General features: G+C 45.5%; 2 protein-coding genes across 5 annotated transcripts in view; one reads left to right on the top strand and one right to left on the bottom strand.

Moving 5' to 3' along the window:
* Positions 1 to 1,735: 1,735 nt before the first annotated feature.
* TRMT10A (tRNA methyltransferase 10A) lies at positions 1,736 to 12,905 on the bottom strand. Of its 4 annotated transcripts, none has more exons than XM_063423063.1 (8): positions 12,829 to 12,905; positions 11,454 to 11,757; positions 10,295 to 10,457; positions 9,806 to 9,877; positions 9,295 to 9,369; positions 8,156 to 8,305; positions 7,475 to 7,580; positions 1,736 to 6,170 (listed from the first exon to the last, which is right to left on the bottom strand). In XM_063423063.1, exons 2-8 carry the CDS (start codon positions 11,726 to 11,728, stop codon positions 6,004 to 6,006), a joined length of 1,008 nt encoding a protein of 335 aa, XP_063279133.1. In that variant the 5' UTR covers positions 11,729 to 11,757; positions 12,829 to 12,905; the 3' UTR covers positions 1,736 to 6,003. The 4 variants fall into 4 exon arrangements, with proteins under 4 accessions (XP_063279133.1, XP_063279132.1, XP_063279130.1 ...); XM_063423062.1 differs by lacking the exon at positions 12,829 to 12,905 and adding an exon at positions 12,331 to 12,822; XM_063423060.1 differs by lacking the exon at positions 12,829 to 12,905 and adding an exon at positions 12,402 to 12,822.
* Positions 12,906 to 16,855: 3,950 nt separating this feature from the next.
* The window catches only part of MTTP (microsomal triglyceride transfer protein), a 28,958-nt gene continuing 21,345 nt past the window's right edge, over positions 16,856 to 24,468 (top strand). The window contains exon 1 of the mRNA XM_063423727.1: positions 16,856 to 16,916. Coding sequence (XP_063279797.1) covers positions 16,856 to 16,916 — 61 coding nt within the window. The remainder of the gene's footprint in view (positions 16,917 to 24,468) is intronic.

The following is a 24,468-nucleotide window of genomic DNA, read 5'->3' as shown; positions in this document are numbered from 1 at the left end:
GGTGACCAGTGGCATAATCCAGTTGAATATTAGAAAAAGGTTTGTCACCCAAAGGGTGGTTGGGCACTTGAAAAGGCTCCCCAAGGCAGTGATCATAGTACCAGCCTGATAGAGTTCAGGGAGGGTTTGGACAGTGCTCTCAGGCACAGGGTGTGACTCTTGGGGCTGCCCTGTGCAGAGGAAGGAGTTGGACTTTGATGCAGGTCCATTCCAACTCACGATAGTCCATAATTCAATGGAAATATGATACATAATCCCTTTATCGTTTTTTTATCTCACTTTATCCAACTGAACATAACGACTAATATCCCCTCTCCAGTGATTTGTTAACTTCAGCAGATCCCAGTGAAATCTGTGTCAGGGGCTGAAGACAAAGAACCTACTGGAGGTGTTCATGGCTGGTGAGCTTGCACCTAAAAGGTAGAAGCAGTGGGCAAAGGCCTGTTCTTGCAACTCCAGGTTATCTTCACTTGGAGACTGTAACTTGGGCAAATGTTATGAAACATTGACCATGCTCAGCAGATTGTAGCCATAACTACAATTTCTGACTACAAGGCACTTTGTATGGGAAAGTGGTTCTTTACTGCCACTTCACAGGCAGCACAGCCTGCTTCCCACTCCGTACTCCTGCCAGGGCTGAGCAGCCTTGCATTGCCTGCTTGTTGAAGCAGTGCATGTTGTTGATTCCAGGTGAAGAGAGCTAGTGCTTTCTGAAATAGATTTCTTTTAATGGAAAATTAGTTCTGCACTGAACCTGGCTCTATTTAACAGGAGACTATTTTAACCACAGCTCAAGTGACCTAACTCTTTACAGAAAAAACCCCACAGATTTTAATGGCAGTTATGCATCACAGGTTTTACTGACAACTACACATTCTGTCCTACAAATCATAAAATGCATACTAGCTTTAGCTAAAACTTCAGCATTTAAAAAAATAGGTTACTTCTTCCTTATCTACCATGTTGATTTTTAAGCTTCCAAGGTACCTTTCTTTCTTTCTTTCAGACAGTGACTTAGCTGTTAAGAAAACTAAACTTTCTGGAGGGTGTTTAAATTGAAAATCCATAATTTCATCCCACTGTGTGATAGCAATTTCCAAGGTACCCTCTTCTGAGTCACTTCTGAAGAATTTGATAACACAAAAGCTCTGGGACACACATGTTAGTAGAAGATAGGAAGAAAAGAGCAACATTTTTAAAGTCCTACCCTACACAATATAGAAGCTGTGAGTGCTCCAACCCTTTTGTATTTTTCCATTTGCATATTTAAGGATGTCCAAAAGATTAGGTATACAAACCCCTGCAAGTGCTCATTATTATTGAAGCACAGAGATTGAGCAGAACTAGTTGGCAGGGCAGGTTATGTGCTTCAAGAAGCTTAGGGATCATATCTGAAGATTTTACAAATGTGCATGACACTACAATGGAGCTGAATGAAGCACATCCAGTTTTGTGAGAATGTGAACAAAGACATCCAGAAATAAACACCTTTCCAAAACACACAGGAAATAAATCAGCTGCTCATGGGACAATGCCTTATTCATTTCAGTAAGCTGAAGAAAAGCTAAAGGTGGAAGGTGCAAATTAGCTTGCGGGTTTAGAGCAAGTGTAAGAAGAATTAGAAGGGGAAAGTAATATCCAAGGACAGTACTCAATCAAGTATGAACACTCCTTTTTAAAATAATGCTTTTTCTTCCTTTTAGGTCTCTGAAAATATCACAGCCAAACAAGGCAAACAAGAAATTAAAAAGGACATCTTACAATACTTGAAGTAAAACTATAGCAAAAGAGAATGAATATGAATCAAACATTTGATAATTTGGTTTTAGGATTGTCAGTAGTGGATGCTGATGTTCCTGCTAACAAAGTCACCTTCTTGGAATATAGACAATTAAGGTACACATTTCAAACACGGGCCAAAGTTTATTCAGCTTTTGATTTGTTAATCACACTGAAGTCTGCTTTTCAGTCCCTGCTTTTCAGAATAACTTACGACAAGAAGAATGTGTACTTACTGACAGCTTATTTTAAAACTCCTTTGCAGAATAAATGGATACTTTACAATAATATGAACCAATACCAATAATAGTGCAGTGAACCTGTGATCTTCGTGTGATCTACAGCACAGCCGGAGCAATAAAAAGTTCTGTTTAAATCAAATAAACACTGGAACTCTTCAAACTTCCCTGACCTTATCCTCAAGCTCTAAGGATTTTAGGAATGCCACATCCTGCACTCCTGCAGCTGACAGTCACATTGTCCCAAGACTGCCTTGAGTGCATGTGTCTTGTCATGCCCACGGAATTTTGTAATAACCATCAATGTGGATCCCCTTGGACAGCTACACCCCTGTGCAGCATGCCAGAGTGCTCTGCAAACCCCACCATCGTTGTCAACTTTGTGACCAGAAGCCTCTCAGACGGGGCTGTTCAGGTAGACGCTCTTCTACTCAGAGGCTCTTCTGCAGTCATGTCTAGAATCAAACTCTATTGCTCCATAAGCAAACATAGGGTCAGTGAGGATATATTATGAAATCAGACATGTGGAAGCCAAAGCAAAGGCAAATTGGCATGAATCCAGGGAATGGAGAAGATGGGAGAAAGTACAGTAACCTGCAACAGTACAGCGTTTGGGAAATTGTCACAACATGGATGCAGATGAACACGGCTGGAGTCCCTGACGTCAGAAATCTGAACCAAGGGGATTGAAGCTCGGTTGGAAGGGAACAAAACAATATGATCACTTATGGCATCTGCTGTGACCTCCCCACTGCATGCAACTAAAAGACAGTTTGCCCATTCAGCCAAAAGGTTTGACTTGCTGCCACATCCTCTTCCTATTTTCTGTTTCTTGCTTTTCAGATTCCTTGAGCCATACCTTCTTTATTGCCCTTTTAATGCTTTATTACACAGGTTTAGAGATCTCTGGATGTATTCTGCGGCCCAACATTGCTGAGCAATAGTTCTGGCAGTACCTGAAACCTTACAAAGCTAAGTGATAAAAGTCCAGAGCTTTCCTAAGCACAGCAATGACACCTGGTGGTGAAACCCAGGGATCCTGTACTAGAACTTCTATGCAGATTGTCTTTTTAATGTTCTCCAACATCGTGGTGGCCCAGGAACAAATCACATTGGAGGTCTCTAAGTCTTGGTTAAACAAGCATGTCAGAGCTGATCTTCCCTGAGGACAGCAGGGTGAAGCAGAGAACTTCCCAGTGTGTTTTCCTTCTGTTTCATTAACTTTGTACAGCTAAAGCTAGTTCAAAGAAAGATCTTTCTTTAAGAAGTGCCCTAAAGCACTGCACATAAGTATTTGTTTCTGTTATCAGAAACAAATTCCTTGTCGTTTCTTATTATAAAACAGGACAGGGAGTTATCTCTGCTTCCAGTGTAATGCATTAGTGGGCCATGCCTGAAATATGCAAGTGTCCATCTTGAAAATATTGAGAACAGCCTGTAGATTGAAAATGAAGAATAAATGTGCTTTCTTAAGTAGCATGCCACAAGCCAGAACACCAGAGTGCCAAACAGGGCTATAACTTGTTTACAGTACATAAATTCAAAATGAAAAACAATTAGAAGTCCCCATCCTCACAGTGAAGAATTTCTTCCTAATACCTAATCTAAACCCACCCTCTGTCAGTTAAAAGCCACTCCCCCTTGTCCTATCACTACCCGTCCTTGGAAAAAGTCTCTCTACAGCTTTCCTGTAGGCCCCCTTCAGGTACTGAAAGGTGTTGTAAGGTCTCCCCAGAGCCTTCCTTTCTCCTGGGCTTAACAGCTCCAGCTCTCCCAGCCTGTTTGCAGGAAAAGTGCTCCAGCATTCTGAGCATCTTCATGCCGTCATCTGGACTTGCTCAAACAGGTTCATGGGCTTCATATGTTGTGAGCCCCAGATCTGAATGCAGCAGTCCAGGTGGGCTCTCAGAGCAGAGCAGAGCAGAGCAGAGCAGAGCAGAGCAGAGCAGGAGGATCACCTCCCTTGTGCTGCTGGCCATGCTTCTTGTGATGGGGGACAGGAAGACCAGGTGGGTAAGACAAGCAACGTGTACGAACAGGTAGCAGCTACTGAGCTGCTGTGACACTGGGCAGTTGGCATGAGCAGCCTTTGAACAGCAACACACCAGACCATGTTTTCCTTCGATTTCTCCATCGAAGGAAAGCTTCAGATTGAAGCAGCTGAATTTAAAAACACCTGTATGTGTGTATCTAATTTCACTGGTAAAGTTGTAAGGCTGTTTTAAGCTGCACAACAATTCTTTAAGATGCCTTGGAACCCTTTCAGCATGTGTCCGAAAGTTCCCAGTCTGAGCCATCTGCTCCTACACTCTCAAGCTTAAGTAAATGAGGCACATGTATGAAATGTTCTTAAGGAAACTTTGGACAGACTGAGGAGTCTTAAATCAGGTTTAATAGGTGCTACATGCATTAACATGCAGAACCTCAGCCATAAAGGTGTAATTCCTTGCAATTTTACACGTTTCAGTTAGAGAATCAGTATAATACTTACTGGGTACTGGCAGTACCCAGTAAGTATTATAAAGGGCAGAAATACTAAAAGGCAGAAATACTGCCTTTTCTGTTACAGAAATTAAACCAGCAATACTTTTATGAAAAGGCTGATCTAGTTTCTGTAACAAAGCAATCACAGTTTTGTAAAGCCCAAGAAAAACTCTGTGAGACTTCAGCAACAAACCACAATTGATCCTTTTAACAGAAGAAACTTTTCTATTCACCTTTTAGAAGATGTAGAGAGAAGTGCACTAAGTGTGTAAGTCATAACCAGTTGGTTGCCAAGCCTTTACAGACCATAAGGACCCACAGGGACCCCACTTAAAAGCAGTAATAAGAAGAGAGGAAGAAAAATGGGCACAAGGCAAGTCATACTTGAATCAGCCCTCTGACTGCAGCTCAGCAGAGAGAAACACTTAGGAAGCCATGTCCTCGTGCTCTTCAGGCATAAGAAACCTGTGTGAGAGCTGCACTTATTCAGGCACTGAAGCTACCTGGCTACCCCCTGGAGAAGAAAGGAATAGGCAGGCTCACAGGGCTGAAGCACAGCCTCACTTCCAAGGTGTCCACTTCACTACTTTGCCAAAGCACTAAAGTCAGTTGATGAATCAGAACATCCAGACAAGACTAAGATTTTTTTTTAAAGGAAAAATATTTGATAGACAATACAATGCATAAAGGATCATGTGATTACACAGGAATACTGAATCTGAGTGACATGTAAGGATGACTTCCTCCCTCCTGGTGTTGTTCTGAGGCTGTGATAATTTTTGCTGAGAATATGAAGAAAGAATCAAAAGTGATTGAGTCACCTCAGTGTGCACCTTGCTTGGCAAATGGTTTGCACCTGTGCTAACACCCATCCTTCTCAAGCTCAAGTATAAAGCACTGGCTTAACCCCACATTCATACTTAATCTACTGACCCCAGCTAACTAAACACAATATATAAATCAGGCAGTTCAGTTGCTTGTCATTGTCTGTTGAGATGCTCAGGAAAGTCAGAATTTTAGCTTTGAGTGTTCATGCACACTTTGCAGCAGGCTCTAGTGGTACAGTGCCAAAGGAAGCTCCTTTTGGAGCCAAAGGAGCACTTGTCATTCATTGCTTTTAAGAAAACTTTTGAACAGAATTGGAGACAAAAATGTATACATTAAAATAGTAAGTACTAATGCTCTAGGCATTTATGGTATGTATCTAGGCAACTTGGTATGTATAAAAAATAATGTTAAAAAATTAAATTAAACAGCTTCCATGGGAAAAAATAAATGCTGCATTTGCTATATTTTTTAAAGCTATTATATTGAAGTTTCAGGGTAAAAACCTGCATTTAACTTAACCCTTCGTGCACAGAAACAGCTCTGGGACTACCAAGCCCTGAGACAACTCAGCATTACAAGGGTCGCAGATGGTCCTTGAAGTAAAACCAGTTCATGTCCCAGTTTTATTCCACAAACTCCATGTCTCATCTTTCCCATCATCCCATTCTGAAGCCTAGTTGCTGTCTGAGTCATTGTCTCCATCTTCTTTTCCGGACAGAGCATGTTTGGATGAATCATTGGCTTCTCCCAAAGGAACAGCCCCTTTCCTCTGTGGCAGGACACTGAAAAAGGCCTCCTTCCAGTCTCTCTTCTCCAGGTATGCAAGGATGATCTCAAACACTGCAACATCAGAAAAGCCCATCAGCACTTTTACAGGAAGGTAAGTGAATTGCTGATAGCAACACACCTCCAAACCCATCTTTACAGAGGTTTCTGTGCATTCTCTTGTGGCATCTTCAGAGCAAAGCTGATGAAATGCAGGCAGGAACAGATTCTGCTACTGCTGCAGCCTGAGGCCAAGCACACCCCAAGTCTCCAGCTGCATGACAGCATTTCTCTCAAAGACTGAGACAAATACTTCAGTCTCACCAGTGCCTTCTGTACAGGCATCGATGCTTTCACATGTTTGACAGGAATCCTGCTGTGGGTGCACTTTAACAAAGATTTTGACCCCTCCTACAGTTAGCTCTAATTAGCTCTTCCTTTCTATATAACGAAACAGTGAAAGATCCAATTTTAGAAACATGTAAAATCTTACAAATACATAGGCTTTGATAAATTTTAGGTCCCGTGCCATACTATATTCTCCTCCATGCTTAAATAGTTGTTATTATCATGCAAATGTCAGCCTCATTAATATGACACTTTCAGAAAATAAACTTATCATTGAGCAATGTGCTGCATAAAAAAAATAAACTTGAAATAAAGCAAGGTAAGATAAGCTAAAGAATGTGCAGTGGGGCACAATAAAGACTTCTACACCATGTCAAAAATTTCCATGGAAGTCTGAGTAGGCTTTTGCATGTATTTTTGTTTAATGACACTGACAAACAATGTAATAATAAAGTTGAAAGTTTGAAAGGAGCAAGGTTCAAAGCTTGGTTAAGCAACTGAATACTTCAATCAGAACCAGGAAATCGGGTAAAAATACATTTACAAAAATTCAGTAGCTGGGGTACTGCTTATACCAGCTGAGGAAAATCTACAGCTACTGAGACAGTTACTGCTGAACAAAGCTGTGCAAAGAGGTGAAAACATCCCAAACACTCATCCTCCCTTGCCATAAAATGTGTACACTACAATAAAATACGAAGTTGGATAGTTTCCAACATTTTAATCACTTATACAGTAAGCCTGGAAACAAGACCAGGATGGTAAGAAAGCCACAAGTAATCCTCAGACAAGCCAACAGGATACTATGTGCACTCCTAAAGGCCTAAAACACCATAATTTACATTTAACCATATCTATAGTATTTAAAGGTCAGGGCAATTAGTGTATTCTGAAGGCAACTAAATTCAAGAAATATCAACATAATAAACCAAGGTTTAGGTATCTGCACTACAGTGCAGAGGGTTTAAACTCAGGTTTATATCACAGGTATATTCTAAAATAATGTAATGATTTTATGATCTAGAACTTACCATGATTGACAGCTAACACCTTCCGACTGTTCATTTTGACAAAGTTTCCAAGCGGGAGCTGCGCATGATCAATTCCCTGCTCCACAGCCTTTTTGTAAGTAATTCCCTGGGGAAAAGATACCAAAACAAGTGGCTTGAGAATTACTGTTTCACATCAGCCCATACAGATTTACTACAAGTATCATTTTCTGGCAAGAGTTTTGCTTGTGCTGCTTTAGATGCTGCTTTAGATGTTGCTTTAGAAGCTGGTTACAAAAAGAAACTTACCCCAATTGAACAGCACCTGCCTCAAGGGCTACTACCTCTGGAAAACTCAGTAATTCCTAGGTATGTCACACAGTGACCTGTGGTCAAAAGGATTGTAAATGAAACCTGTTCATGCAGCTGCAGCTCTAGAACCATCAGCCGTAGCCTGTTTTAAAGGTGAGCTTATGTTGAAGCACAAAATTATTCAGTAGTAGTCACTTGGTATTTTTTCAGAGGAAAAATAAAGGATAAGAAAACTCTGGAACACAAAGCACTGCTACTACCACAAGCATTTTTCACATATCTTCAACATTTATAGGAATTATTTTTTGAAGAAGTTTTCTCATTATTAACTATGTTAGTGTACACATGAACAGCAATAATGTCAAATAAGGTGCCAAAAAAAAGCTTCAAAGAAACAGACCCATAGTTTACCTTGTGGTGATTGTGATCCACCAGTCCTCCAATCACATAGGCTTTCTTCTCATCAAGCTCTTTGAGAATGTCTGGGGAATCTGAGGTAAGATATACTAGGTCTTCTTTCTTTATTAGTTCACTGTAGTGCTCTGGTCTAATTTGGATATCCTCAAAAAAAGGTAGTTAAAAGAAGTTACATTCAACTGATGAATTGCTGGCCAAGCTTTACAGACCCGCAATGGGACTGACAAAATAAATCCAACAGTGTGTGATCATTCCACATTCTTCCTTCACATTCAGATATGTAGCACAGTGCAGATTAATTTTCTGTGTAAACAATCCAGTCCCTAGAGCACTGACTTGTAAAAATCAACAGGAAATTTTCTGAAACCTCAAAAGAACTTTACAAATCCCTAAGTTCCTGTGATTCCCTTCAGAGATTACCATATTTCTCCTATGGATCCTATGGATTTACTTGAAAGTAATTTTCAAGTCCATTTAAAAAAGTGAACCCAGAAGCAAACACTTACTAACATTAATTGTTTGCTAGGAGAAGTTTATGCTAAGCATCAAGAGGCATCTATTGCACAAGAACTGCTGGAAACAGGACTGCTTTTATTTGTTTTAAGTGCTCTTCTTTGAAGTTGTTGGAATAGTGGCTTAACAGGAAGTCACAAGGAAAACCAACATGAGTTTGACCTTAAGAGAAGCTACTTCTCTCCAGAACACTTCAGTGGTGAGAGGCAACATGATGGAAGTGAAGGTACGCATGAGAAAAATCACATCCTGACTGGCAAGTGTTATTTTGGACAAGGATAAAAGAGCACTGTGAAGACAGACAACTGCTGGAACTGCTGTAAATCAAGGAGTCCTGCTTAGTCTATCAGGAATGGAATTTGTTCAATAAAAATAAGTGAAAATGGACCCGTGTGTAGTTTTTCAAGTAAAAATCAAATCTAGATTCAAGAGAAGCAGTCTTTGGCTTATTTAAGTTAAATCAATTAAAAGGACAAAAAGCTACACTTTTTCAAATATGCCGTTGCTCACATGAATTAGGAAAACCCATGTGGAAAAAAATCATGTTCTTCACACCTAACAATATAGTTAACAACTACAATCAAGACTTTAACTTTTTACAGAAATACTCAATTATTCACCTTCCAATTCACCCATCCTTTGTCATTTTCATTCATGTTGGTCTTCAACTGTCCCCCATGGCTGGTCAAGTAAAACTTCAAACAGAACAAACAAGATGTACAAAATAGAGAAATGTCAATTTGTCACAATCTGTTTCCTCTCCTTCTACCCTTAACTGTTAGCTAAAACTCTTATTATTTTTTAGATGGAAGTGGAACTAAGGCCACATTCATATAGTTAGTGATACGTTTAAAAGACAAATTTGGACTTAGAGTGACTTTTTAAAAAATCTGCCACAGCTAAAACCAAGAGTATCAACAGCCTCTTAGTGTCGCACCTGGATCTGGCAGGTGCCAGATCTTTTCATCTGGGTGCACATACTGTTCCATATATAGGGGCATCTTTATAACATGTGGGTGTTACAATAGACATAATTTTCTTATGAAAGAGGCAGTTAAATATTTTCTTTTCCTACTACTGTTCTCATGTTTGTACTTGACAACAGTCAGTGTTCCGTTTGTTCAAACATACCTGCACAGGATGAAATGCCTTGCGGTTTTCTGCATAGCATCTCTGAATCTGCTTGTGAAGCTTCTTAACATCCTGTACACAAACACAATTTGTTTTTATTTAATCCTTCATACAAGCCATCACAAAATGATTTATGATGAGTCAATCAGAAGCTAAAGATAGAAAAAGGTAGCTTTTAAGTTGCAAAAGTGACTACTCAGAGTGTGGGCATCAGATCCCAAGAGAAAAAACACCCACTGTGAGGGGATTATGCTGACAAGGAGACACACACATCTTCCACACAGGTGAACTTAGACACCTCTGTGCATGTACTTGATTTACGTTATTCTAGGAAAAAAAATCACAGGGCTTGAATTAACATACAAAATTAATGTGAGGAATCAAACACTGTGACAATACTCAGTCTTCAACCCATGGGAAGATCCTTAGAGCATACACTTTATATTTAAGAAAATTAAATATACCTAGTTAATCTGGAGTTCCTTTTACCTTTAACACCATCAGGTCATCAAAGCTGCAGTCCACGATGAGGCGAAGCGTGCTAGGAACAACTTCCCTGCGCATGCACTTTCTGTCATTGCCCTCGCTACTGGAATCCAATTTTGACTGACGTTCTAGTTTTCTCTTCTGGCGTTTTTCTTTTCGTTTCTGCCTAAGTAAACAAACAAATCAATCCTCAAAAAGTGCTGCCAAGTCTGCTGAGGTATTGTGTTATGCACACAAATGCAGATTTCTAGGGCCAAAGTGGTTGTCCTGTGACTGTGATAGTTAAAACTCAACCTGTTGCCTGCATTTGTGCTGCACTGAGACTGGCACAAAACACCGCCCCATCTTTGTGAAGTTCTGTAAACAACTGCAAAGACAGACATCTGACACAAATTCAGTTAACTCCATACTGGGAGTCTCACAGATTCAAGGGTGCTCCGAGTCAAGTCTCAAAACACAACTAACCAAAAAGATCGACAAAACCACAGTATCAGGATCAGGATGAGAAGGCAATTTACATCCTGTTTCACTGAACAGTCTTTTCAAAAGGCTTCTGAAGAAATTGTTCCATCCTCCTGTCCTCCTGATAGGAGCAGGCAGTTGGGAGATCAAATTTTAGAGACAGCAACAACCACTGTCTTGGGAAGCAGCACCGGGCAGTCAGTGGTACAAGAATAAACCACCATCAGTGCATTTGCAGATACACTTTCTCCCAACACCACAAAACAGCTCTATAAAAGTCAGTGTAACTTGTAGCACAGCACTTAATGTGTCAAATGTAGCTGCTTTTATTCAGTGTCTTTGTAAGATTCTTGTACGTCTGACAGCACCAGGAAAAGCAGTGCAGCCCGTTCAGAAAGAACAAGGCCACACGTTCTGTCTCCCTTCTGACAAATTAAAAACATGCACGTTTGAATCCCTCCTGACATCCTCTTGAAGCCGAGGAACAGTTCTAGTATGAGGAGGGAATGCTTACCTCTACAGCCTTTTCAAGTGCAGACGAAGTAGTCTGGGGCTACTGCTTTAAAACTGGTGTGGGAGAAAACTGGTTCAACTGCCTTGATTTGATGAAGCAATTCACAAGCAAATTCTGCTGACACGTCGTTATTATAAGCATTAAATATTACATGTGAACCACGGGAAGCTCCTTTGCAAACCATACCTCCGTAGATCTTTCTGTTCTTCCCACTGCTTCTGCTTCAAGAGCTTCTTCCTTTGTCTCTTGGACATGGACTCAAGGCATTCTTCCTTGCCTGAGCCTGCCTCCAGTCTCTCTACTGGACTGTCATTTGACTTTGCCTTTCCTTCCACTTCAGGAACTTTAGGGAATAGGGTATTTTCCATTGGCACCTCCGGACTGTCTGTGGGTGTTTCAGATGACATGTGGCTTTGGCTGGGTTTTCTGACTTGTTTCTCAACACAGGCCGGATATTTCATTAAAAACAAGTTTTCTGCTCACCAATTGTCTAGGAAACAAAGTTATATGAACGTCATTAACAAGATGCTCAACTAGAACAAGGACCATTCAACATCTACTATAAGTCTGAATAAAGAATAAAAGAAGGCCTTTTTGGCTTGTTTAAAGCCTCTGAAATAGTCACACAGAACATTCTAGAAAGACTATAATCTATATTCTGATAGTCTAAAATTCTGCCTGCTAGATCTGCAGGTAGTGAATAGGTTCTAATTAAGAACTTTGAGAAAAAAACAACAGCATAAAATTAGGGAATCATACTGAATCAAATGTAATAGAAAAAAAAGCATTAGCAGTATGTGTACACAAAAAGTAAAGACATATCTTGCAATATAACTACAGCAGCATGTTAGAGAAATGTAATTTTAAGGTCATGAAGGCCATTTGAGGGAGAAAAAAAGAAGTGCGAACTAGATGTAAGCCTTCAAAATTGATTTTTATTTATCCTGAAAGCAGAAGACACCGGACAGTAACAGACACCGGCCACTGTCAGTAGACAAATACAACAAGTAAAAGGATGAACAATTGTTATTCAGCAAAACACTCTCGGTTGAAGTCAAATTACAATTATAACCACTCCTTTCCAGTGGCAAGCACGATTTTTCCAGTAGCAGCTCCTCTCTGCCAGACACCCACATAATTCCCGAAGGACAACTTCAATGGAGAACACTGCATCTACAACAGGCAGGAAACACCAACCCCCTGGCTTCCTGCAGTGGCGGCAGAGACAGGAAACACACCGAACACCACAAAACCAGCGGAGGTTTTCCTGGCACATCCGCTTTCCCTGTCTGAGGGCCCTGCCGAAGGGCCGAACCCTGCGCGAACACTTCCGTGCGCGTATACAGGCGCATGGACACACATGTATATACACACACACGCAAGCACACGTGTATCTATACACGGACGCGCCATAAGCCGCTCATGACTGCGGAGGGCCGGCCGCAAGCCCTCGGAGGGCCGTGTCCCGCCCCGCCGGCTGGGCCGGGCGCGGTGCGGGGCCGTGCTGCGCGCCCCTGGGGGCCGCCATGTTCCCCCCCGCCCCCGAGGGCCCGCAACGTACCCGCGAGCCGCCCCGCGCGCGCGCCCGGCGTGGAGGGGGCGGGGCCGCACCACGCGCATGCGCGCGGGGAGACTGGCGGGGGTCACGTGACGCCGCCGCCTCGGGCGCCCACCAGCGGCGGGTGGTGTCAGGGGACCCCTCCCCAAGCCATGGCTTATGAGGGCTCCGCGGGGATAAAGGGCAGCGAAAAGGAAGGGAAAACCTTGTTTTTATCTGGTTGTTCTTATGGCACGGCTGAGTTCAGGCAGGGGCCAGCGAAGTATTTTTAACTGGTGGCATTCCTCAGGGCAGATTTGTAGTTGCAGAGGTGCCTCGGCAGTGCCGTGCCCCCGCCCCCTCAGGAGTGGTACGGCCTTCGCGCTTCGTTGCTTCGCCCTCACAGTTAGCTCTTTCAGCTCCGCTGTCAGTGCCCAGCGAAGGGCAGCGTGCTTTCGCCACCAGACAACTTCATGAAAGAATGCTGCCCTATTACAGGAGTCGGTTCTGGAGACTGGGATTATATTCTGTGGGAACAATGTATTTTGGTCAGCCTGAGTATGTGGATGTCTCTTTGCCCCTGGCTAACGAGGCGCACAAAGTTAGCAAAGTTAACGAGCGTGCGCTACCATAATCCCCTTTTATGTGCATCAGTGTATATCTCAGGTTTCATTTGTGCCAGATATACACACTCATACAGTTTTAGTGCTGGTTTCAGGTTCGCTACAGCTGTGTTGCACTCACAAAACTCTGTGGTGTTACTATAGAGAGACACTGACCTTTCGACTGCTGTCGGAATTTAATATTTGCTGTAGTATTTCATCTAATTTGTGATTCCTATTCAGTGCATTGCCTTAAAAATAGCTAGATTTGCATTTGCTGGGGTCTATTTAAAACCTCACTCACATTGCTATTAATATCAAGCTTGACATGCCAGCATCACAAGAGTCCAAATGCTCCAGTCTCCCTTGTGGAGAATCCTTTGGTGTTTTTTGGGCACTGAAAGGCAGCAGATGAGTTATCGATAGAAGCCCTTTTATTTAAAAAAAGCAAAAGATGTCTAATAAAATCACATAATACTCAGACGTGCTTTTTCCTAGAATGAGGAAACCGCTTACGCAGTTTGTTTTTGTCACAGTGCACTCTGCAAATGGTCACTATTGCTCATCCAGCCCCCTGTGTCCTCAGGCACCGAGACAGGGTAATGCAATGTTTTCTGAAGTCTGCCAAGTGCCAAGCAGTGACAAAGTGAAATGAAGAACTGAGCAGTTGCAAATGTTGAGAAAGAGCTGTCTGTCTAAATGTCATTATTTTGATAGGGCCTTAATGTGACTTTTTCAAGATGCTGATCTGAATGGTGAGTCACCCTCCCCACCTCACCCCAGCTACAGAAAGAACTAAGTAGTCCACAGCTTAAAGTTGCAGCTCAAGAGGCAGACCATGGAGAAGAAAAAGGTGCTCAGAGGAGGCTCAGGTGTGGACAATGACAGTACACCCTGTGGGCTGGGTCTGACTGCAGCACTCTTGAGGAAAGCTTAGGGTGCAAACCAGCTTAGGCCAGTGGCTTGGATGGGCATCTCTGACCCTCTTCCCCCTGTGGCAGAAACAGGGGGATCTTATTCACCCAAAACCTGGAAGCTGGGGGCATGTGAGCACCACCCGAAGCACCAAGATGCACTTGGGTACTTTGGTGATCACACCTGAAGGTTTGAGTTGAAAAGCAAGATCTTTGTGCTATTGCTTGAGAAGGGAAGACAGAAACAAACATTTTGTTGACCTCAGAACATGGGAGGAAATCTCATTAGTTTTATTAGGCTGTATAAAGATATGAGCCCTATAGTTTGGACTCTGGAAAATGTGCAGCAGCAGGAATACTTTGACCCCAGTCCATATGCCAGCATGGCGTGAAGCATCTATGAGGGGCTGATGCCACAACCTGTGCGTGGTGTGGACTTTGGTGGGCACAGCACTGGTTTCACTGGTGTAATCTGACTGAAAGGAAGCCACTGCTGATTAACTCTGGCCATAACTAAGGTGAGGCTCAGGCCTCCTATTTCTAAGATGTCTGAAGAGCACTCCAGCTCTGTGTTATAGGTGTGCCTATGGGTGTATAAATGTATGCATGTGGAAATATATGTACCAAATTCCTTTGCATGGCAATTACATCCTTAGTTCTGTAACTGGCATTGCCACAGTGGTGTCCAAAGAGAGATGTGGATTTACATCAGCAGGCGATCTGGCCAGCGATATTCTGACAGAGGCCTTAAAATATATATATATATATTTTATTTGAAGGAAGAAATAAATTTCTTGTGTCTCAAGAGCATAGAAAGAGGACAATTGCCCTTCTACAGATTTCAGACCAACATCACCTTCCCCTTCTGAGTAAAATGTCAATGCTTCTTTTCTAAAGCAGGATCCATATCTCTGGTCTTTCTCTAGATGGAGTTGGTTTTGCACCAAGATAGTGTCCTTATTTTTTCAAAACAGCACAGAAAGCCTGGCAAGCTCCTTGTTTATTAAATGCAGCAAAAAGAGTCCTCTGCCTCAGCCCCTGGAATTTGGGAGCATGTCACACCCTGTGCTGAGAAAGCAGCATAAACAGCCACAAATGGGGAAGAAGCAATAGCAGACCCCTGGGGTTTCCTAATCTCCTCCCTCCCACATATGCACACACACAAACAAAATACAGGAAGAGGGCCGGAGGGAACTTCCACAAGGTGCAGATGAGCGAGGGAGAGAAGCAGTGGCATGGACACTGCTGGGCAATGATTGATATCCACAGTGTTCGACTTCTCTTTTACCACAAGAAAATAGAGGAGGCATTTTTGCCACTCAACGTGAAGGCTATTCTCACTTTGCGATCCCTTACAGAGGATGTGGTGGCAGAAGTGGCCCTCTGGCAGCATCTAAACACAGCCTGCGGTGGCACTTTGCTGGGTTGGAGCGTTTGTAGATCACAGTCACGAGAAAGCAACCTGTGGAAGTGGAGTGGAAGACTGTGGTGATGGCTCACTTGTGTGTTTCTTTTACTGGCAAGAGCAGATCCTGCCTCCTCACTGAGCTGAGAAGGCTTTGTGTGCTGGGAGAGAGGCAAGCAGCCTCTCAGGCTGTGTGCCAGGGTGTGCCAAGAAACACGGGGGGTTGGCCTGCTGCCCCACTAACACCTGAGGGGCAGCTGAAGGACATCCTTTAAACAGCCCTGGGGCCATGAGGTTAGTGTGAGACGGCCTGGGATTTACTGTCAGAGGAGACAGGAAAGCTCATGGGTTAGTCAGCCAGAGCCTTTTCAAGGGTGGTGGTGAAGTAAGCACAAGAAAAGGGGAAAGGGCTTGGTTTGCCCTGCTCCCAGACCTTGCCAGGCAGGTACCTTTCACTGAGATGGGACAAAATGTCTTGTTTTATCTCATCTTTCAGGATCTAACCTCTGCCACTGCAATGATGTAAGATGGGGGCTGGGGCTGCTGAAAGAAAGAATGTTGATTTAGTACAATGTAGGTACCATGTGGCAGGCACTGACATCACTTCTGAGTCTGTAATGAAGTAGGACTAGTTTTTGGCACGGCACTGATAAATCCCATGTACTTCTGCATCCAGGAAGACCCTTAAAACCCTCTGCTTCTGTGGTTGCTCGCAGAAATGATGACAGATGATGCAAGACAGTGGAGACAGTGGTCAGGATCTGGCCCCTGGCAGCAACAGACCCAGTCGCCCTTTCATTCGGAGAGAGCAGTGGTTGCAGGATCTCCTGGTTCTTCCAGCACTGGAGGTGGGCTCTGCTGCTCAGAAATCTGTCTCAGTATTCAAAAATGAAAGCCAAGGTGATCGATAAAATGGGGTAGAAACCACCAGTTACCTTAGTTCTTAATAATTAACTGGAAGTCCTTTCATGAACTTAGTACCTGAGTGTGGAATTTGGAATCTGACCTTTACTACATCTAGATAAACAGTGTGGCCGAGCCTGTGGCTCTCTCTGCAGGCTCCACTCTCAGCTCGTTTCTTGGAGGTTCTTACACTTCATGCTGCAGTCAGGAGCTCGGCAGAGTCCAGCATGATTCTTCTTACTGTGCTGTTCCTTTGCATCATTTCCACCTACTCAGCCTCTGTTAAAGGTAGGTCTGTACTGGGCTTGGTTCTGCTTCTGCCTCAGCAGAGGCATAACCAGGGTGTGTATGCAGATCTGTTTTTCCTCAAAAATTATCAGCTTTACTCAGACATGCTTGAGTAATACAAGATGCATTAAGTAGTTAGGTTTAAGCACTTGTGACATTCCTCTCAGCAGAGGTGATGGAGGAGATGATGTTTTCAAGTGCACAGGGCCAGTGGTGTGACCAGGACATTGGGCATTTTGACCTTGCTTAATCAGGACATACTGTGGGGGCACCAACTTCAAAGGGACTTTTCACACGCTCAGCAGTTAAACACATGGAGTGCTCTGGTGAAGCAGAGCCAGGAAGTGCTCAGGGCTCTCCAGGTTTCAGCTTCTGAGCTACCACTGAAGTCAGTAAGAAGCATCCTGTTAATTTCGTGAGAACCTTGTTCTGTAACAAATCTTGAAAATTTGGGTGTCTGCAGAAACCCTGTGAGCAGAGCTTTACCCACGTGTCCTGACAAAGTCAGGGTATGAAATCTTGGAGACTGCTTCTGCAGTGCCAGTGTATGAAGCAAGGGAAGGTGTCTGTAGTAGTGACTCATCATGTACAACTTCACATTAAATTTAGAGAGAAAGCAACCTTATAACATAAGATGAGTTCTTAATTTAATTGGGATGTCTTTATCATGATGAGAAGCAGAGGGGATGCCCTGGCGTTAAGATGTTAAAAAGTCTGTAGAGGTGCTCTCATGGGTGCCACATCCTGCTTCCTGCAGGGAATCCAGGACACTGTGTAATCACAGAGCAGCAACCCTCCTTCCTCCCTGCCTCATGATAGGAGTTATAAAGGAGAGAAATTTGCAGGCAGTGCCTTTAACTGTGAGTTTATTTGATGAGACTGCCACATTCAGTTTATAGCTAGATACCAGTGTGCCACATGGCTGGTCTCTGATCTTCCCAGCTTCCCCGTAATATCAATTAAGCAAAGCTTATTGATGTGAAGTAACATTTGCTTGTCACATCCCCAGGATACTGAGCAAGCATTTTCTCTTTGATTAGTTATGCCTTCAGCTCTGCCAGATTTCCTCTCTCTCTTGTGCAGAGAGATTGAGAACTAAATTACTGGCCCAAAGGCCACTTAGGGCCTTTGTGTGAGAGCTGGGATTAGGATTAGTGTTTTACCTTTTCATCAGGCCATGCTGCCTTTTGGAAATATTGAAACATTATTCTGTTTAATTCAGGTAGGTAAACAGACATAAAACTTTCCTACTGCTGTTCCACTTGAAAAATGTTTTCAAATAAACGGATGGGGTTTGCTTTTTAAAGCTATCTGGTATCAGAGACGGTGGCAAATATGATTTATGAAGGTAGAGCAAGCAAGTTGTTAGAGACACACATGCTGTGCATGCCATATGTATTAATAAAAGGCACAGGACTTGACAGCTGTCTCTACTCATGCAGCGTAACCTTCTGTATTATACAGTATCATGATTTAATTATAGACTTGGCATGTTACCCTTAATGACAGACACTTAACATTACTAGTCAAACTATGTGTTATGCACTCCACCTTGGAAGCAGCACTTCTGACCCCCAGAGAGCATGGCTGGGCTGATGGCAGTCTGTGTGCCAGTCTCTCCTCCCTTCTCAGGTGGTGGGACACTTGCCATCAGCTGAAATGCCAGTGGCTGCACAGGCAGCAATGATTCCAGTGCTGTGCTGAATACAAAGGAAGGAGCATACAAAGGAAGGAGCTTCTAAAAGGAGGGCTTCTATTAAGAAAAGTTTCTATCAGAAAGGTGCTGCAATATTCCTTTTAAAATAATAATGGTGTTTTCTTCATGGAAGTTGGCATGAAAATTTAGTTGTGCTGTTTTGAATACTGGTTCTGGTCAGTGATCCTGTATCTCTGTCTCTTATGTGTCAAGATCCCCCTTGTCTCTGAGCCTGACCACACCCTTCAGTTGTCTCTCTTGGCTTCCCCATTTCCACAGGGACAAGTGCTAACTCTTTGGGCTTTCAATGCTGCCTCATGCTTGCTGCTTCTCTTACCATGATCCACTGTTGGCCTACCCTTTCCCAGTCTGGCAACTAAAGGTGTCTTCCGCCCTGGCTCCTGCAGTGTTTTTTGCATGCGAAATGGTGAAAGCTTTCAAACCCTCATGTTCTTCTTGCTCCCAGGAATACTTCTAGCTCCAGGAATACAGCAATTACTCATTTCTTCCATGACACTTGCAAGAAGCTGCTGCTTCATATGCTCATCTGTTTCCTTTAGAATGGAACAGCTCTTTTGTATGTGCGGATAAGCAAATGCTAAAAGGGAGGAAGAGGGAAGGAACTCTTATAAAAGGAGAATAAAACCGTGTATGTGTTGAGTTGTGGGGAAAGGAAAATGGTAGGTGAAAGGTGCTTTTAACTGAATATAGGGAGGGAGCAAAACCACAACCTACACCTTAACTAGTAAGACCCTTATCTCTGAGCACCCAGAGAATTTCTCTTGGATGTGTTGTTCCCCTACTTTTTTTCTTTAGAGGGACTATGTTTAGAATGCACTAGTGGGTGGTATTCCTAAAATCTCAGCCAATACTAAGTCTTTTGCACAGCAGTTTCTGCTGCAAATGAGGGACATTTTAAACAAGGAAGCAACGGGCTCCAAGGGCCTGCAGGGAACCAGGGCTGTCCCTGAAAGTCATAGCCACCTCTGAGCAGGCACTGAGCACCCTCTGCTCTTGAGGGTAAGGTAGCTTCAGAGCAGGGAATTGGGGAAGGAAATTGGCTAAGAAATTCACAGTAAACCTGCAGGAAGGGTTGTATACCTCTTGGTGACTTTGTTTTGAAACAGACACGCAAGACATGCAAACCCCACTGTGCCAACATGAATCCTTCAGCCTCGCTGGGAAAAAATCAATAGGTACAGCTTTGGCCTCTCACATGTGAACAGCCTGCTCCCACTGGGATCATCAGACTTGCTGCACCACATCCCCAGCTGACATACATTTAGTTCTGTAACTTTGCCAGTTTACACAACTTGTAGACTAAACTTGGTGGAGTGTCCATTTTGCTCAGGGAAAGATTCTTTGAAGCTGACTTTAATCCACTGCCATGGTATCTGAGTGAACAGGGGAAGGATGTGGGCAAAATCTTAATGAAGACAGGGGTTTCTGAGTTTTTAAGAACTTCAGAATGTATGCAGCCATGCAGCCATGGAACTACTCTGTGCACCTACCTAAATGGGCTTTAAAATATTAAACTGAAATAAGACTGATTTTCCTTCCTATCAATGCAGTGATTTGAAATTTATTTGACTCAGATAAACCAGAGGGATATAACATAAATCAGGACAGCCTGAAGAATCTCTGCAGGGGACTTTGAAGACACTGATTCCATTACAACATGCTAAAGAATTTTTCTGAGATGTTGTGAGAGATTTTTCTTCTTTTGCCTGCTCTTCCCTACACTTGTCATAAGACTGAGATGCATCTCCCTGAGGACAGCACTTTGTGTTTCTTAGATTAACTCTGTTGTGAACTTGTTGTTTCTGCTCTGTACCTCCTGAACTCCATGAAGAAATTTCCAGTGCATTCAGTGGTGCAGCATTTGGGTGTGTGGGGCTGGTGCCGTGCTGCTTACAGATAGCACCTAAGGTCACTCTATGTGTGTTTGCTTTGAGAATGTTAAGAGCACTTAGTGTACAGCCAGCTTCCCTTCCCTTCCCTTCCCTTCCCTTCCCTTCCCTTCCCTTCCCTTCCCTTCCCTTCCCTTCCCTTCCCTTCCCTTCCCTTCCCTTCCCTTCCCTTCCCTTCCCTTCCCTTCCCTTCCCTTCCCTTCCCTTCCCTTCCCTTCCCTTCCCTTCCCTTCCCTTCCCTTCCCTTCCCTTCCCTTCCCTTCCCTTCCCTTCCCTTCCCTTCCCTTCCCTTCCCTTCCCTTCCCTTCCCTTCCCTTCCCTTCCCTTCCCTTCCCTTCCCTTCCCTTCCCTTCCCTTCCCTTCCCTTCCCTTCCCTTCCCTTCCCTTCCCTTCCCTTCCCTTCCCTTCCCTTCCCTTCCCTTCCCTTCCCTTCCCTTCCCTTCCCTTCCCTTCCCTTCCCTTCCCTTCCCGCACCTTCCCTTCCCTTCCCTTCCCGCACCTTCCCTTCCCTTCCCTTCCCTTCCCGCACCTTCCCTTCCCTTCCCTTCCCTTCCCTTCCCTTCCCTTCCCTTCCCGCACCTTCCCTTCCCGCACCTTCCCTTCCCTTCCCTTCCCTTCCCGCACCTTCCCTTCCCGCACCTTCCCTTCCCGCACCTTCCCTTCCCTTCCCGCACCTTCCCTTCCCTTCCCTTCCCTTCCCTTCCCTTCCCTTCCCTTCCCTTCCCTTCCCGCACCTTCCCTTCCCTTCCCTTCCCTTCCCTTCCCTTCCCTTCCCTTCCCTTCCCTTCCCTTCCCTTCCCTTCCCTTCCCTTCCCTTCCCTTCCCTTCCCTTCCCTTCCCTTCCCTTCCCTTCCCTTCCCTTCCCTTCCCTTCCCTTCCCTTCCCTTCCCTTCCCTTCCCTTCCCTTCCCTTCCCTTCCCTTCCCTTCCCTTCCCTTCCCTTCCCTTCCCTTCCCTTCCCTTCCCTTCCCTTCCCTTCCCTTCCCTTCCCTTCCCTTCCCTTCCCTTCCCTTCCCTTCCCTTCCCTTCCCTTCCCTTCCCTTCCCTTCCCTTCCCTTCCCTTCCCTTCCCTTCCCTTCCCTTCCCTTCCCTTCCCTTCCCTTCCCTTCCCTTCCCTTCCCTTCCCTTCCCTTCCCTTCCCTTCCCTTCCCTTCCCTTCCCTTCCCTTCCCTTCCCTTCCCTTCCCTTCCCTTCCCTTCCCTTCCCGCACCTTCCCTTCCCGCACCTTCCCTTCCCTTCCCTTCCCGCACCTTCCCTTCCCTTCCCTTCCCTTCCCGCACCTTCCCTTCCCTTCCCTTCCCTTCCCGCACCTTCCCTTCCCTTCCCTTCCCTTCCCTTCCCTTCCCTTCCCTTCCCTTCCCTTCCCTTCCCTTCCCTTCCCTTCCCTTCCCTTCCCTTCCCTTCCCTTCCCTTCCCTTCCCTTCCCTTCCCTTCCCTTCCCTTCCCTTCCCTTCCCTTCCCTTCCCTTCCCTTCCCGCACCTTCCCTTCCCTTCCCTTCCCTTCCCGCACCTTCCCTTCCCTTCCCTTCCCTTCCCTTCCTTCCCTTCCCTTCCCTTCCCTTCCCTTCCCTTCCCTTCCCTTCCCTTCCCTTCCCTTCCCTTCCCTTCCCTTCCCTTCCCTTCCCTTCCCTTCCCTTCCCTTCCCTTCCCTTCCCTTCCCTTCCCTTCCCGCACCTTCCCTTCCCTTCCCTTCCCTTCCCTTCCCTTCCCGCACCTTCCCTTCCCTTCCCTTCCCTTCCCGCACCTTCCCTTCCCTTCCCTTCCCTTCCCTTCCCTTCCCTTCCCTTCCCTTCCCTTCCCTTCCCTTCCCTTCCCTTCCCTTCCCTTCCCTTCCCTTCCCTTCCCTTCCCTTCCCTTCCCTTCCCTTCCCTTCCCTTCCCTTCCCTTCCCTTCCCTTCCCTTCCCTTCCCTTCCCTTCCCTTCCCTTCCCTTCCCTTCCCTTCCCTTCCCTTCCCTTCCCTTCCCTTCCCTTCCCTTCCCTTCCCTTCCCTTCCCTTCCCTTCCCTTCCCTTCCCTTCCCTTCCCTTCCCTTCCCTTCCCTTCCCTTCCCTTCCCTTCCCTTCCCTTCCCTTCCCTTCCCTTCCCTTCCCTTCCCTTCCCTTCCCTTCCCTTCCCTTCCCTTCCCTTCCCTTCCCTTCCCTTCCCTTCCCGCACCTTCCCTTCCCTTCCCTTCCCTTCCCTTCCCTTCCCTTCCCTTCCCTTCCCTTCCCTTCCCGCACCTTCCCTTCCCTTCCCTTCCCTTCCCTTCCCTTCCCTTCCCTTCCCTTCCCTTCCCTTCCCTTCCCTTCCCTTCCCTTACCTTCCCTTCCCTTCCCTTCCCGCACCTTCCCTTCCCTTCCCTTCCCTTCCCTTCCCGCACCTTCCCTTCCCTTCCCTTCCCTTCCCGCACCTTCCCTTCCCTTCCCTTCCCTTCCCTTCCCTTCCCTTCCCTTCCCTTCCCTTCCCTTCCCTTCCCTTCCCTTCCCTTCCCTTCCCTTCCCTTCCCTTCCCTTCCCTTCCCTTCCCTTCCCTTCCCTTCCCTTCCCTTCCCTTCCCTTCCCTTCCCTTCCCTTCCCTTCCCTTCCCTTCCCTTCCCTTCCCTTCCCTTCCCTTCCCTTCCCTTCCCTTCCCTTCCCTTCCCTTCCCTTCCCTTCCCTTCCCTTCCCTTCCCTTCCCTTCCCTTCCCTTCCCTTCCCTTCCCTTCCCTTCCCTTCCCTTCCCTTCCCTTCCCTTCCCTTCCCTTCCCTTCCCTTCCCTTCCCTTCCCTTCCCTTCCCTTCCCTTCCCTTCCCTTCCCTTCCCTTCCCTTCCCTTCCCTTCCCTTCCCTTCCCTTCCCTTCCCTTCCCTTCCCTTCCCGCACCTTCCCTTCCCTTCCCTTCCCTTCCCGCACCTTCCCTTCCCTTCCCTTCCCTTCCCGCACCTTCCCTTCCCTTCCCTTCCCTTCCCTTCCCTTCCCTTCCCTTCCCTTCCCTTCCCTTCCCTTCCCTTCCCTTCCCTTCCCTTCCCTTCCCTTCCCTTCCCTTCCCTTCCCTTCCCTTCCCTTCCCTTCCCTTCCCTTCCCTTCCCTTCCCTTCCCTTCCCTTCCCTTCCCTTCCCGCACCTTCCCTTCCCTTCCCTTCCCTTCCCTTCCCTTCCCTTCCCTTCCCTTCCCTTCCCTTCCCTTCCCTTCCCTTCCCTTCCCTTCCCTTCCCTTCCCTTCCCTTCCCTTCCTTCCCTTCCCTTCCCTTCCCTTCCCTTCCCTTCCCTTCCCTTCCCTTCCCTTCCCTTCCCTTCCCTTCCCTTCCCTTCCCTTCCCTTCCCTTCCCTTCCCTTCCCTTCCCTTCCCTTCCCTTCCCTTCCCTTCCCTTCCCTTCCCTTCCCTTCCCTTCCCTTCCCTTCCCTTCCCTTCCCTTCCCTCCCCTCCCCTCCCCTCCCCTCCCCTCCCCTCCCCTCCCCTCCCCTCCCCTCCCCTCCCCTCCCCTCCCCTCCCCTCCCCTCCCCTCCCCTCCCCTCCCCTCCCCTCCCCTCCCCTCCCCTCCCCTCCCCTCCCCTCCCCTCCCCTCCCCTCCCCTCCCCTCCCCTCCCCTCCCCTCCCCTCCCCTCCCCTTTCCCTTTTGTATTCCTTAAAATATATAAATTAACAGCAGAGACACAGCTATGGGGACAATTATTTAGTTGAAAGGACAAGAGCTGAATTATTTAATCTAAAAAATACATTCCTAATGTTTTCATTACATTCATGTCACCCTTGAGCAAGACTCTCAACGGAAAGATTCCCAATAAACATGCAAGAGATGCAGAGAATGATTTCTACTGGCTCCAACAAATCACATCAGTGCATTTCACATTGCTAAGCACACAAATACAGTGATTAATAATAGTATTTTGAGTTACAAATAATTTTGGATTAATTTGTAATGCTAACACAGCTGAAGAAAATCTGATTTTGTGACCATTCTTATGTTAAATATATATGATCAGTGTCAACT

The sequence above is a fragment of the Prinia subflava genome, chromosome Z (assembly GCF_021018805.1).
Source record: "Prinia subflava isolate CZ2003 ecotype Zambia chromosome Z, Cam_Psub_1.2, whole genome shotgun sequence".
NCBI classification, from domain to species: Eukaryota; Metazoa; Chordata; class Aves; order Passeriformes; family Cisticolidae; genus Prinia; species Prinia subflava.
This window is presented reverse-complemented; position numbering and strand designations above follow the sequence as displayed.

Excerpts from the sequence above, each read along its gene's own strand:
- TRMT10A (XM_063423063.1), bottom strand. The coding sequence starts at position 11,728 with ATGAAATATCCGGCCTGTGTTGAGAAACAAGTCAGAAAACCCAGCCAA. Across the intron at positions 9,370-9,805 it reads AGGCATTTCATCCTGTGCAG|TTTTACTTGACCAGCCATGG; the intron begins GTATGTTTGAAC and ends TTCTGTTTGAAG. Across the intron at positions 8,306-9,294 it reads AAGGATGGGTGAATTGGAAG|GATATCCAAATTAGACCAGA; the intron begins GTGAATAATTGA and ends CCTTTTTTTGAG.